The sequence below is a fragment of the Salvelinus namaycush genome, chromosome 20 (genome assembly GCF_016432855.1).
Source record: "Salvelinus namaycush isolate Seneca chromosome 20, SaNama_1.0, whole genome shotgun sequence".
Taxonomy (NCBI): Eukaryota; Metazoa; Chordata; class Actinopteri; order Salmoniformes; family Salmonidae; genus Salvelinus; species Salvelinus namaycush.
The window spans coordinates 27,195,454-27,210,308 of record NC_052326.1 but is presented as its reverse complement, the minus strand read 5'-3'; the positions used below and the strand labels follow the sequence as shown (position 1 = coordinate 27,210,308).

Genomic DNA, 14,855 nt, shown 5'->3' with positions numbered 1-14,855 from the left:
TGATAAACTTATGAAAGAATATGTTTTGAGATGATCCATCTTACTCAACATGGTCAGAGAGAAGTCCTTTCCAGTAACATTGCTCTTGCCCCATGATTTATAATGTTTTTATCTAGTTCTAAGTATCTGAAATTAGAACTCTGTTTGGATATGCCTACTGTTTTACACCAGATGTAACACAGTAAAAAAATATATTTAGCTAATTCCAATTAGTGAGTTCAAATAGCCAGGTCTAAACTGGAATTTAAGTAAAAGTACCCTCAAAACAAGTTAGCAAAGTATTTTGTAAATACAATAGTAGAATAGTGGACCTTATATATTAATATTAAAATATGTATCAAAATGTTCAACATCAGTGACATGTCTAGTGATGTACATGTATATTTCATATTGACTATTGACAATTGAACCTGTAATTCTGACCGGTCTTGCGAAAGATAAGACATTCAAAATAAAGATCGACATAGAAACTGCCATTTCTGCATGTCATCATTCTTTGTATTTTTTTAATCAAGATATGTGATGTGACTTTTAGGCTTTAATTAATGTGTTGTACGAAATAACCCCCATTGTGGTTGGAATCGTGTTGTGCTGTCAACCACTGACCCAGAGATACACAATGCCAACAAACACATTTATATGACACTATACAGTGCATTCGGAAAGAATTCAAACCCCTTGACTTTTTGCACATTTTGTTACGTTACAGCCTTATTCTAAAATCTATTTTTTTTAATTCTGCATCAATCTACACACAATACCCCATAATGACAAAGCGAAAACAGGTTTTTTATGTACATTTTTTTTTGTGTGTGTTGAGATTGTTGTACATCTTTATAAAAAATAAAAATATATATATTTACATAAGTATTCAGACCCTTTGCTACGAGACTTGAAATTTAGGTCAAGTGCATTCTGTTTCCATTGATCATCCCTGAGATGTTCCTACAACTTGATTGGAGTCCACCTGTGGTAAATTCAATTGATTGGACATGATTTGAAAAGGCACACACCTGTCTATATAAGGTCCCACAGTTGACAGTCCATGTCAGAGCAAAAGCCAAGCCATGAGGTCGAAGGAATTGTCTGGAGAGCTCCAAGACAGGATTGTGTCGAGGCACAGATCTAGGGAAGGGTATCAACACATTTCTGCAGCATTCGAAGTTCCCAGGAACACAGTGGCCTCCTTCATTCTTAAACAGAAGAAGTTTGGAACCACCAAGACTCTTTCTAGAGCTGGCCGCCTGGCCAAACTGAGTAATCGGAGGAGAAAGGCCTTGGTCAGGGAGGTGACCAAGAACCCGATGGTCACTTATTGTCAGAGCTCTAGAGGTTCTCTGTGGATATGGGATAACCTTCCCGAAGGACAACCATCTCTGCAGCACTCCACCAATTAAGCCGTTATGGTAGTGGCCAGGCGGAAGCCACTCCTCAGTAAAAGGCACATGACAGCCCGCTTGGAGTTCGCCAAAAGGCACCTAAAGACTCTCAGGCCATGAGAAACAAGATTCTCTGGTCTGATGAAACCAAGATTGAACTCTTTGGCCTGAATGCCAAGCATCACATCTCAAGGAAATATGACACCATCCCTATGGTGATGCATGGTGGGATGTTTTTCAGCGGCAGGGACTGGGAGACTAGTCAGGATCGAGAGAAAGATTTGGTATTGGTATATTGAACTAAACTCAGCAAAAAAAGAAAGGACCATGTCTTTCAAAGATAATTTGTAAAAATCCAAATAACTTCACCGATCATCATTGTAAAGGGTTTAAACACTGTTCCCCATGCTTGTTCAATGAACCATAAACAATTAATGAACATGCACCTGTGGAACAGTTGTTAAGACACTAACAGCTTACAGACGTTAGGCAATTAAGATCACAGTTATGAAAATTTAGGACACTGACTCTGAAAAACACCAAAAGAAAGATGCCCAGGGTCCCTGCTCATCTGCGTGAACGTGCCTTAGGCATGCTGCAAGGAGGCATGAGGACTGCAGATGTGGCCAGGGCAATAAATTGCAATGTCCTAAGACAGCGCTACAGGGAGACAGGACGGATAGCTGATCGTCCTCGCAGTGGCAGACCACGTGTAACAACACCTGATCGGTACATTCGAGCATCACACCTGCGGGACAGGCACAGGATGGCAACAACAACTGCCCGAGTTACACCAGGAACACACAATTCCTCCATCGGTGCTCAGACTGTCCGCAATAGGTTGAGAGAGGCTGGACTGAGGGCTTGTAGGCCTGTTGTAAGGCAGGTCCTCACCAGACATCACTGGCAACAACGTCACCTATGGGTTACAAACCCACCGTCGCTGGACCAGACAGGACTGGCAAAAAGTGCTCTTCACTGACGAGTTGCGGTTTTGTCTCACCAGGGGTGATGGTCTGATTCGCGTCTATCGTCGAAGGAATGAGCGTTACACCGAGGCCTGTACTCTGCATCGATTTGGAGGTGGAGGGTCCGTCATGGTCTGGGGCGGTGTGTCACAGCATCATCAGACTGAGCTTGTTGTCATTGCAGGTAATCTCAACGCTGTGCGTTACAGGGAAGACATCCTCCTCCCTCATGTGGTACCCTTTCTGCAGGCTCATCCTGACATGACCCTCCAACATGACAATGCCACCAGCCATACTGCTCGCTCTGTACATGACAGGAATGTCAGTGTTCTGCCATAGCCAGCGAAGAGCCCGGATCTCAATCCCATTGAGCAAGTCTGGGACCTGTTGGATTGGAGGGTGAGGGCTAGGGCCATTCCCCCCAGAAATGTCCGGGAACTTGCAGGTGCCTTGGTGGAAGAGTGGGGTAACATCTCACAGCAAGAACTGACAAATCTGGTGCATTCCATGAGGAGGAGATGCACTGCAGTACTTAATGCAGCTGGTGGCCACACCAGATACTGACTGTTACTTTTGATTTTGACCCCGCCTTTGTTCAGGGACACATTATTCAATTTCTGTTAATCACATGTCTGTGGAACTTGTTCCGTTTATATCTCAGTTGTTGAATCTTTTTATGTTCATACAAATATTTACACTTGTTAAGTTTGCTGAAAATAAACGCAGTTGACAGTGAGAGGATGTTTATTTTTTGCTGAGTTTACATACATTTTTAAAAAGGCACACGTAGCCTACATACACACAAACTATCTAGGTCAAATAGGGGATAGGCGTTGTGCCATGAGGTGTGGCTTTATCTGTTTTTTTAAACCAGGTTTGCTGTTTATTTGAGCAATATGAGATGGAAGTTAGTTCCACGCAATAAGGGCTCTATATAATACTGTATGTTTTCTTGAATTTGTTCTGGATTTGGGGACTATGAAAAGACCCCTGGTGGCATGTCTGGTGGGATAAGTGTGTGTGTCAGAGCTGTGTGTATGTTGACTATGCAAACAATTTGGGATTTTCAACACATTAATGTTTCTCACAAAAAGAAGACGTGATGCAGACAGTCTCTTCTCAACTCTTAGCCAAGAGAGACTGGCATGCATAGTATTTATATTAGCCCTCTGATTACAATGAAGATCAAAACATGCCGCTCTGTTCTGGGCCAGCTGCAGCTTAACTAGGTCTTTCCTTGCAGCACTGGACCACACGATTGGACAATAATCAAGATTAGACAAAACTAGAGCCTGCAGGACTTGCTTTTTGGAGTATGGTGTCAAAAAAGAAAAAAATCTATATGTTTAGACCATGACAGTTTACAATCTAAGGTAATGCCAAGTAATTTAGTCTCCTCAACTTGTTCAACAGCCACACCAGATTCAGCTGAGGTCTAGCATTTAAGGAAGGATTTGTATCAAATACAATGTTCTTAGTTTTAGAGATGTTCAGGACCAGTTTATTACTGGCCACCCATTCCAAAACAGACTGCAACTCTTTGTTAAGGGTTTCAGTGACTTCATTAGCTGTGGTTGCTGATACGTATGTGGTTGAATCATCAGCATACATGGACACACATGCTTTGTTTAATGCCAGTGGCAGGTCATTGGTAAAAATAGAAAAGAGTATAGAGCCTAGAGAGATGCCCTGCGGAACACCACGCTTTACATGTTTGACATTAGAGACGCTTCCATTAAAGAAAATCAATTGAGTTCTATTAGATAGATAGCTCTGAATCCACGATATGGCAGAGGTTGAAAAGCCATAGCACTTAAGTTTTTTCAACAACAGGTTATGGTCAATAATATCAAGGGCTGCACTGAAATCTAATAGTACAACTCCCACAATCTTCTTATCATCAATTTCTTTCAACCAATCATTAGTCATTTGTGTCAGTGCAGTACACATTCAGTGCCCTTCTCTATAAGCATAGAGCAACAGCATCTGTTGTTAATTTGTTTACAGAGAAATAGCATTGTATTTGGTCAAACACAATTTTTTCCAACAGTTTGCTAAGAGCTGGCAGCAAGCTTATAGGTCTGCTGTTAGAACCAGTAAAGGCCGCATTACCACTTTTTGGTAGCGGAATTACTTTGGCTTCTCTCCAGGCCTGAGGACAAAGACTTTCCTCTAGGCTCAGATTAAAAATATGACAGATAGGAGTGGCTATAGACTCAGCTACCATCCTCAGTAGCTTTCTATCTAACTTGTAAATGCAGGTTTGTCATTATTGATCGTTAACAATAATTTTCCCACCTCTCCCACACTAACTTTACAAAATTCGAACTTGCACTTCTTTTCTTTCATAATTCGTTTTTTTATACATAAATATAATTGCTCAATGTTTGTCATGGGCATTTCCTACCTAAATTTGCCCACTTTGTCAATTAAATAATCATTAAAATAATTGGCAACATCAAATGGTTTTGTGATGAATAAGCCATCTGATTCGATGAAAGATGGAGTTGAATTGTCTTTCTGCCCATAATTTAATTTAAAGTACTCCAAAGTTTTTTTTCCATCATTCTTTGTATCATTGATCTTGGCTTCATAATAAGGTTTATTTTTCTTTTTGTTGAGTTTAGTCACATCATTTCTCAATTTGCAGTAAGTAAGCCAGTCAGATGTCAGATGTGTTTTTCAATTCCTCATCAACCCATGGAGCCTTAACAGTTTTAACAGTCAATTTCTTAACAGGTGCATGTTTATCAATAATTGGAAGAAGCAATTTCATAAATTCATCAAGTGCAGCATCTGGATGCTCCTCATTAATCACATGAGACCAACAAATATTTTTAACATCATATACATAAAAGTTACAGCAAAATATTTTGTATGATCTCTTATACACTATTTTAGGCCCAGCTGTTGGAACTTTGGCTTTCTTGTATATAGCCACTATATTGTGATCACTGCATCCAATGGGTACGGATTACATAGCCAATCTGTAAATAGCACACCAACTACCTCACCCCCATATTATTACTTACACTCTTGTTCTTTTGCACCCCAGTATCTCTACTTGCACATCATCATCTGCACATCCATCACTCCAGTGTTAATGCTAAATTGTAAATATTTCACCTCTATGGCCTATTTATTGCCTACCTCCCTACTCTTCTACGTTTGCACAAACTGCACATAGATTTGTTCTATTGTGTCATTGACTGTACGTTTGTTTATGTGTAACTCTGTGTTGTTTGATTTTGTCGCACTGCTTTGCTTTATCTTGGCCAGGTCACAGTTGTAAATAAGAACTTGTTATCAACTGGCCTACCTGGTTAAATAAAGGTGAAATAAAATAAAAATATAGCTTTAGAACAAAGTTCTACAGCATTTGTAAAAATGTGATCGATACAGGTGGATGATCTTGTTCCTGTAGTGTTTGTAAACACCATGGTAGGTTGATTAATAACCTGAACCAGATTACAGGCACTGGTTACAGTAAGAAGCTTCCTCTTGAGCGGACAGCTTGATGAAAACCAGTCAATATTCAGGTCCCCAAGAAAGTAGACATCTCTGTTTACATAACATACACTATCGAGCATTTCACACATATTATTTAGATACAGACTGTTAGCACTTGGTGGCCTATAGCAACACCCCAAAAGAAAAGGCTTTAGATGTGCCAAGTGAACCTGCAATCACAACACTTCAATAAAACTTGACATAAGATATTCTCTAAGCATTACAAGGATATGGCTCTGAATATATACAGCAACTCCTCCCCCAAAAGCATTTATGTCTCTTCTATAAATGTTATATCCTTGTATTGCTACTGATGTATCATCAAATTAATGATCTAAGTGAGTCTCAGAAATTGCTAATATATGAATGTTATCTTATGTTAGCAAGTTACTGATTTCATGAACCTTATTTCTAAGGCTACATATATTAATATGGGCTATTTTCAGCCCTTTCCTGGGTAGCTTATCAGAGATAGACATAATATTGAAAAGAGCAGACAAAGCAAGAGAAAAAAAAATACATTCAGCAGTCCATTAATCAATTGGTGTGTGTGTGTGTGTGTGTGTGTGCGCGCGCTGCGGGGTTGAGGCTACGAACCCATAGGCTTGGCTCTCTCATCCCTTCCAGGCTTCTGGGAGGGAGGACAATGTACGCAATGTCCCCACGCGCTCTGGCAGCTTTCATGGCTGGGATCAGTCTTTCCTCTTCTGATGCACAGCTTCAGGATAGTCCTCGTTGAGGAAGATATACGTCCTTCTCAAGTTCTTGGCTCTTTCCAGAACAGCTACCATGTCCTTGAACCTCAGGAATTTGACCACTATCGGCCTGCGCCTATCATCTAGGCCGGTGGTGGGTTTTCCAGTCCTGTGGGCGCGCTCTACCTCAATCTTCCTGTGGTCCATCTTCAATTTGGGGCAGCAGGTAGCCTAGTGGTTAGAGTGTTGAACTAGTAACCGAAAGGTTGCAAGATCAAATCCCTGAGCTGACAAGGTAAAAATCTGTTGTGAACAAGGCTGTTAACCACTATTCCTAGGCCATCATTGAAAATAATTTGTTCTTAACTGACTTGCCTAGTAAAATAAATAAAACATTTTCTCAGAGATCATTTCCCGCACTTTGTCCTCAGACTCCATCCAGGTCTCATGTCGAGATTCTGCAATTCCATCCACAACCATGTTGTTTTGCCTTGATTGCCCTTCGAGATCTGTCATTGTTATCATGGATTCAGACAGAACTGATGTCCTCTCTCAATGACTTACAGATTGCTGTCATCTTGCCGTTCTCCTGCCGTTCTTTCAACTCGTCGAGCTGACACTGGGAGAACTGCAAACTCTTCTTCAGGTCCTGGACCTCTCTGGTCAGGTCATCCATTCTTTTATTAGTAGAATCCACGAGTATTTGAACAAAACACTTGAAACTATTTTCTTGTTGGAACAACTGCTTATAGGTCTCATTTTGTTCATTCAAAAGATCCTTGATGAACAGAGCAAAGTACAGAGAGATCCTTGATGAAAACCTGCTCCAGAGTACCCCGGACCAAAGACTGGGGCAAAGTTTCACCTTCCAACAGAACAATGACCCTAAGCACACAGCCAAGACAAAACAGGAGTGGCTTCGGGACAAGTCTCTGAATGTCCTTGAGTGGCCAGAGTCCGGACTTGAACATCTCTGGAGAGCCCTGAAAATAGCTGTGCAGCAATGTTCCCCATCCAATCTGACAGATTGAGAGGAACTGCAGAGAAGTATGAGAGAAACTGCCCAAATACAAGTGTCAAGCTTGTAGTGTCATACCCAAGAAGACTTAAGCAGTAATCGTTGCCAAAGGTGCTTCAACAAAGCACTGAGGGTCTGAATACTTTTTTTAAATGTAAGTTTTTGTATAAATTTACACACAAAAATCTAAGAACCTGTTTTGCTTTGTCATTGTGATATATATTGAGGGGGAAGAACTATCAATTTTAGAATAAGGCTAACGTAATAAAATGTTGAAAAAGTCAAGGGGTCTGAATAGTTTCTGAACCCACTGTGTGAGAATCAACGGTATAATAACTTTTTTACAATCTTATAATTACTATTGAGTAATCAGACAAGTCTGGCCCACATTCAATTTAATCAAAGGAACATTCATGTTAAATGTCCAAATGGCAATGTGATTAACATAAAAAGGAGCATTTCAATGGCAAATACTTATAGTTTCTAATAAGGCCACTAAGTGAAAGGCCATCATCTTTATACAAATAGTTATATACAAAGATAATCCAAAGAAAATGGGCAACATAATCAAAGTTAAGGCAACCATTACAAAAGCTTATTCTTTAAAAGTGGTTTAAAACATCAAGTGATATAATTTGAAAATTAATCTCTTACAGTTGGTTTACAGCCAGTAAACTACTTAAGTGTTATGTAACGATCTGAATAGTGATGAATTAAAACAAAAAGAATTCAGCATATTAACATTTCCAAGAGATAATTAGAAATACTTAACACTAGTGGACAAGGCCATGACCATTTATACTGTAAGAAAGACTTAGTTATAAAAGACAATTATCAAAACTCATAAAATGCATAATAGTTGATATCCTATTCAAAATATACAATGTAATTAATACCTTTTATCCCTTTAAAGTGAACGCTGAAAGCCTAAGTGCAGAATGTTTGAAAGGTTTGACAGAAATTTAGCAATAACATTCAAAAATGAGAAATCCAACACTCACAACTTAAAAAGTAAGTCCATAGCCATAAATCCACAACAAAAGTATAGGTGAATGCACCAATTTGTAAGTCGCTCTGGATAAGAGCGTCTGCTAAATGACTTAAATGTAAATGTATAGAAAAGCAAAAGCACATAAGTGGCCTATGTAATCTTGTCTTGAAATATCCAAGAATTCATCATACATTATGGCAACAGTATATGGTCTAACAACCACTCCTATGTACTCTGCAGCCTACTTCTGCAGTTCAAACACTGAACCTTTCCAATAGCCAATCATAGATGTGGACTGTCAATGGCAATGAGCGATTTCCACTTGTAAATGCGCAAGACGATTCCAACACACTCCCGCCCCTATGATGACAGACAGATGTTGCAGGAGTCTCAGTACAAGCCAACCTCCTTCAGGCTGGCTTTGATAATGACGTCAGTGACAGCGTCAAAGACAAACTGCACGTTCTTAGTGTCAGTAGCACAAGTGAAATGGGTGTAGATCTCCTTTGTATCCTTCCGCTTGTTCAAGTCTTCAAACTGACACTGAATGTAGGTTGACGCCTCTTTGTATGCATTTGGACCTAGAGTAGTGGAAGAGAATGTTTTCAATCTCATTTATGCACTTATTCTCAAAGGACATGCAAAATAAGTATAACTCAATACACTGCTTAGGGCAAAATAGTAATTTCCTATTATGGACAAACACTTGCTAAACTTTAATTTCCTGCTTTGCCAAAGTGTGTCCTGAGGCTCCTCCCATATTGCACAAGCTAATATTTCAAAATAGAGGTATTACTCAGACATCTCAAACAAGAACCCACTATGTACCAATGCTCTCCACTGATGTACCTGAGTACTCTGGGTAGCAGATAGTGAGCGGACTCTTCTGGATCTTGTCCTCAAACAGATCCTTCTTGTTGAGAAAGAGGATGACGGAGGTGCCTGTGAACCACTTGTTGTTGCAGATAGAGTCAAATAGCTTCATGCTCTCATGCATACGGTTCTATGGAGAGATGAGCAGTGTCAGGGTCTGTGTGTGGGTGAAACTGTTATGCAATCCCTTTTGATAAGACTTGATATACAGTACATGTCAAAAGTTTGGACACACCTACTCAATTTTCTTAATTTTTTACTATTTTCTACAGTGTAGAATAACAGGGAAGACATCAAAACACAAAATAACACATATGGAATCATGTAGTAATCAAAACAAAAATATATTTTATATTTGAGATTCTTCTAAGTAGAAAAAGTAGAACCTTTGACAGCTTTGCACACTTGGCATTCTGTCAACCAGCTTCACCTGGAATGCTTTTCCAACCGTCTTGAAGGAGTTCCCACATATGGCTGCTTTTCCTTCACTCTGTAGTCCAACTCATCCCAAACCATCTCAATTGGGTTGAGGTCAGGTGACTGGAGGCCAGGTCATCTGATGCAGCACTCCATCACTCTCCTTCTTGGTCAAATAGCCTAAACACAGCCTGGAGGTGTGTTTTGGGTCATTGTCCTGTTGAAAAACAAATAGTCCCACTAAGCCCAAACCAGATGGGATGGCGTATCGCTGCAGAATGCTGTGGTGGCCATGCTGGTTAAGTGTGCCTTGAATTCTAAATAAATCAGTGTCACCAGCAAAGCACACCCACATCTTCACACCTCCTCCTCCTCCATGCTTCACGTGGTAACCACACATGCGAAGATCATCCATTTACCTACTCTGCATCTTACAAAGGCACGGCGGTTGGAACGAAAAACCTCAAATTTGGACTCATCAGACCAAAGGACTGATTTCCACCGGTCTAATGTCCATTGCTCGTGTTTCTTGGCCCAAGCAAGTCTCTTCTTCTTATTGGTGTCCTTTAGTAGTGGTTTCTTTGCAGCAATTCAACCACTAAGGCCTGATTCACACAGTCTCCTCTGAACAGTTGATGTTGAGATGTGTCTGTTACTTGAACTCTGTGAATAAATTATTTGGGCTGCAATCTGAGGTGCAGTTAACTCTAGTGAACTTATCCTCTGCAGCAGAGATAACTCTGGGTCTTCCTTGCAAAGCTGTCAAAGCAAAGGGTGGCTACTTTGAAGAATCTCAAATATTTTCTAAACACTTTGTTACTACATGATTCCATGTGTTATTTCATCGTTTTGATGATGTCTTCACTTGTTCTACAATGTAGAAAATAGTAAAAAATAAAGAAAAATCCTGGAATTAGTAGGTGTTCAAACTTTTGACTGGTACTGTACATTTTATACGGCAACAACCTTGTAAATACCACATGACTATAGATCTAGAGTTGATACCCTGTCCCACTCACCATCTCCTCATCCTCAGCCAGCACTAGGTCATAGTCACTGAGCGCCACACAGAAGATGATGGCTGTGACTCCCTCAAAGCAGTGGATCCACTTCTTCCTCTCTGACCTCTGACCCCCCACATCAAACATCCTGCAGCCAGGACGAGTCAGACAGAGACATGAGGAAGTGAGAAAAATAGGACATAAAAGGGTATGAGAGGTAGTGAAACACTCATACAGTATGATTTGGTCACTACGGTGATGTACTAACAGCTTTGGGCTTTTCTAGATTAGTGAATCATTATCTGTAGGGACAAAGTGACTCAGTGATTATTAGTGTCAGTGCACAGAGTGCTGTGTTAACAGGTTACTGACTTGAAGTAGAGGTCCTTGAATGTGAAGTGTGTCTCCACGATGCCGGTGGTCTTGACTCTTGTCCGCAGAACATCCTGCTGCGTGGGCACATAGTTCTGCTGGGATATCCTGTCCAAGTCATTCAGGTAACTGAGGAGAAAGCAGAGGAGGCTGACTTAATGTAAAAAGTTACTTCAAAACACTACTACTTGCCAATTGTTGGATAATGCAGTTTCAAATTGGTGAGCCAACAACAAATGCAAGTGAACAAATAAAGCCAGTATGGAGGAATATAAAGTAAACAAAGAAATTATTCCAAAAACAAACAACTCAGAGAGCTTGTAATCATATAGTCTGTCTCGTTCGCCTCGAGTCCTGAAATCTCCAGTTTTCCCTAAATAAACTAAGTGACGGCAACTAGGGCCGGGACCATACCAGTATTGTGATACTCTTTAGTATCATGGCAAGGAAACAAAATACAAAGCGGATTTACGTTGGAAACAAACATGTTGTCATCCAGAGTCACATTTATATATTTTCCAAGCTATAGCACACAATATTTAGTATACAGTAGGTTTTTAAAGGACCAAAGAGTTGTCTGCTTCCGGTTTTCATTTTTGCCATGGAAAGAATATTGCGATACTGGTATTGTCCCGGCACTAACGGCAACCTGTTTCTGCCTTTAGGGCCTGGAACTTCCCCTGTCTCTATTGCTTCAGCAGTGTGGTGCAACAGCAGCAGTCTATCAGGGTTCTTCCTTTCATGTCTCACTGGTATCAGAGGAGTCAGACATGTCTCAAACGAGGAGTCAGTTTCAGGGAAATCATTCGTACCTAGCCAACTTATCTAGCAAAAGGGGACTTTTTCCTGGTCCATGATAAAAAATAAGAATTAAACATTTTTCATAACATTAATCCTCATCTTTTACTGTTACACTTGGCCTATGACCTGACCCATTGTGACTAACTCCCCCTCCCTCCTTCAGGCTATTTGCAAACCCTACACCCCAACCTGAGCACTCCATTCTGCCACCTCTGGTCTCTTGGCCCTCCCACCGCTACAGGGGTCAGCTCCAGTTCAGCCCAGTCCAAGCACTTCTCTGTCCTGGCAACAGCTTCCCCCTGAAGCTCAGACAACAGAGTCCCTGCACATCTTCTGAAAACATTTGAAACTCTACCTCTTCAAAGAGGATGGCCAAGTGCGTAAGACAATATCCCTCCTATCATTCACTATGGTTCTCTGGTCGTTATAATACTTGATTCAAGCAGTTTTAGGGCAGATATTTGTAATGCTCTTACTATGAGGCTGAGTCGTTGAGCTGGTACTCTCTGGACCTGCCAAAGCAGATCTGGACCCCTCCATCCTGCCATAACCTCTTCATGACCCCAGCCAGTTCAGCGGTCATGACCCCTTCCTCTGCTGCGCTGGCCAAGGTAAAGAGCTGGCGGGCATCATCCTGGAGCCAAGCAAACACAGTTACCAAATAGAAACAACTTCTGAAAACTCTCATCCTTGTGGGAACAGTATGACAACAGAAAAATGTCACTCTCAAATCAACATCAATCAAACATCAATCAACAAAGTTCATACTTCCTTGTAGTCATAACAAAAGAGAAACAACACTTACTGTGGCATTTTACAAATGGGAAAAAGCAGTAGTAAACTACATACATTCCAGTGGTCTTAGAACAGTGTAAGAGAATCTTTAAGCTGACTCACTGATCTTGCTGTGTCCCCAAAGTCAATGGCGAGCCTGCCCATGGCTCTGATGATGGCGATGATGGACTGGATGGTGTTGCTGTAAACCACAACCCTGTACTGGCTACACTCCTCCTGTGTGTAGCCATCCTCATGGATGATTCTGGGTGCAGGAAGAGAAGGTTATCATGCACATCTTACTGGTGCTTGTGGTCAACATCTAATCTAGATAACATCTCTAAGGATCCTAATTGATTCATCACTTCATAAGTGTTCCTAATAAGTAAAAAGCTGTTTTTGGGGTGTGCACAAAACTGTTGAAATATGTACTCACTTCATCTGCTTTACAACGGTGCTCTTCCCAGACTCCCCAGCACCTTGAAGTGGAAAGTTTAGTAGTAAAGAGATAAGCCATAAGATCAGGTAGAACGTTTCAACTCTTAGCTCCAATAAACGTGTAGATATAAAAAACAATCATGCACAGTCAGTGCTCAGAACCAGCAGAATCCATCTGTTTAAGTTCTACACCCCCCCCCCCCTACTGCTTTGGGGCCTTTACACCTGGTCTGAGAATCTAGCGGAAACAATTAGGCTACACCATGAGCATGAATGCTCAAATGAAAGCTGTCATGATCATTCAGTCATGAGCCCTACATAAAAGTAATCAATTAGACAAACACCCACTTCAGACACTGCCAATGTCAGTCACATAGGAACACTCACCTAGAAGCAACAATTTGACTTCACTTGAAGCCTTTTCGCCAGATTCTCTCAGATTCCGATCAATGATTTTACTCCTCTCCATGGCAGCTTTATCTTCGGCACTTAGTGTGCAACCCATTTTGATCCCAGCAGGTAAATCCTAAATACTATGATAATGTAAAGCTGGAAAGCTACCTGGCTTTTGACAAGTTATCCAAATGGAAAAAACGTTTAGTAAAAAAGACGGAATGACATTCTAATTCTAGCTACAAAGTTGTACTGTTGTGTCTGTCAAACGCTTGCCGCAGAATTCTGGTCCATGTTAACTACGACACGTTTCCAAACTACATTTGTGCGACGACGAGCATAAAGGGGGCAAAAAAAGGGGAAAAAGGCGTTGGCCAGCCAGCAAGCTAGCTAGTACATGTTAGCTTTTACTATGCATATGTCATGTAACTTGCTAGGAAGCCGAATACTTAACGTTTTAATAGAAGAGCAAGAAACATTCATTCGAAGAAACAAATGAAGTAGCTAGTTACCAAATTAACTTAATGTTAGGTAGCTAGAAATTGTCCGTTTGGCTAGATAAAGTTAGTAGCTAACTGTAGCTTTAAGTTCGTTCCGGGTTGACTTCAAAAGTTGTTGTTTTTTGCTGAATATCGTGAGTTAAAACTTTTTTCAAAACAAATAAAATCTCAACACCCTAAACGGATTCAAAATACTCACACACGTCTAAATACTACTGGCTATTAACTGCTCTTTTGTTAACAATTGAAATTGTCTGGCCCTACAATTATGCAAGCTTGCAGATGAGATGAGAAAAAAAAATGTTGACTCTCATCGTCATGTGACGCGAGCAAAATGATTGCTGGGTCTGATGGGAAATGAAGTCTAAATCTATCAGTAATTGATTACAGTGATTCTCAACCACGGGGCATGGGAGGACTAGGAGCTTTCAGGGTGCCTGAAAAAGCATAAAACGAACACATTGAAAATTACAGCAGCTAGACTAAAAGGTGGTCCCCAGATTGTTTGAGTGCGTTTCAGTGGGCCCTTGATCGAAAAAGGTTAGAAAACCCTGGATTAGATCTATGATGTACTATAATCTAGCAGGACTGGTTTACTACACTGAACAAAAATATAAACGCAACATGCAACAATTTCAAAGATTTTACTGAGTTATGGTTCATATAAGGAAATCGGTCAATTTAAAAAAAAAAATTAGGCCCTAATTTATGGATTTCACATGACT

The 14,855-nt window shown here is 40.6% G+C and overlaps 1 protein-coding gene across 1 annotated transcript; it reads right to left on the bottom strand.

Annotated features, from left to right (window-relative positions):
* Positions 1–7,950: 7,950 nt before the first annotated feature.
* LOC120065173 (guanine nucleotide-binding protein G(i) subunit alpha-like) lies at positions 7,951–14,433 on the bottom strand. Its single transcript, XM_039015954.1, has 8 exons — positions 13,625–14,433; positions 13,236–13,278; positions 12,923–13,064; positions 12,502–12,659; positions 11,225–11,353; positions 10,871–11,000; positions 9,411–9,564; positions 7,951–9,142 (listed from the first exon to the last, which is right to left on the bottom strand). Exons 1-8 carry the CDS (start codon positions 13,740–13,742, stop codon positions 8,952–8,954), a joined length of 1,065 nt encoding a protein of 354 aa, XP_038871882.1. The 5' UTR covers positions 13,743–14,433; the 3' UTR covers positions 7,951–8,951.
* Between the last annotated feature and the right edge of the window lie 422 nt (positions 14,434–14,855).

Bases quoted from the DNA above. Each gene is read 5' to 3' on its own strand.
- LOC120065173 (XM_039015954.1), bottom strand. From the start codon at position 13,742: ATGGGTTGCACACTAAGTGCCGAAGATAAAGCTGCCATGGAGAGGAGT. The intron at 13,065-13,235 runs GTGAGTACATAT...TCCTGCACCCAG, and splicing joins ACCGTTGTAAAGCAGATGAA to AATCATCCATGAGGATGGCT. The intron at 9,143-9,410 runs GTACATCAGTGG...CCACTACTCTAG, and splicing joins CTGCTACCCAGAGTACTCAG to GTCCAAATGCATACAAAGAG.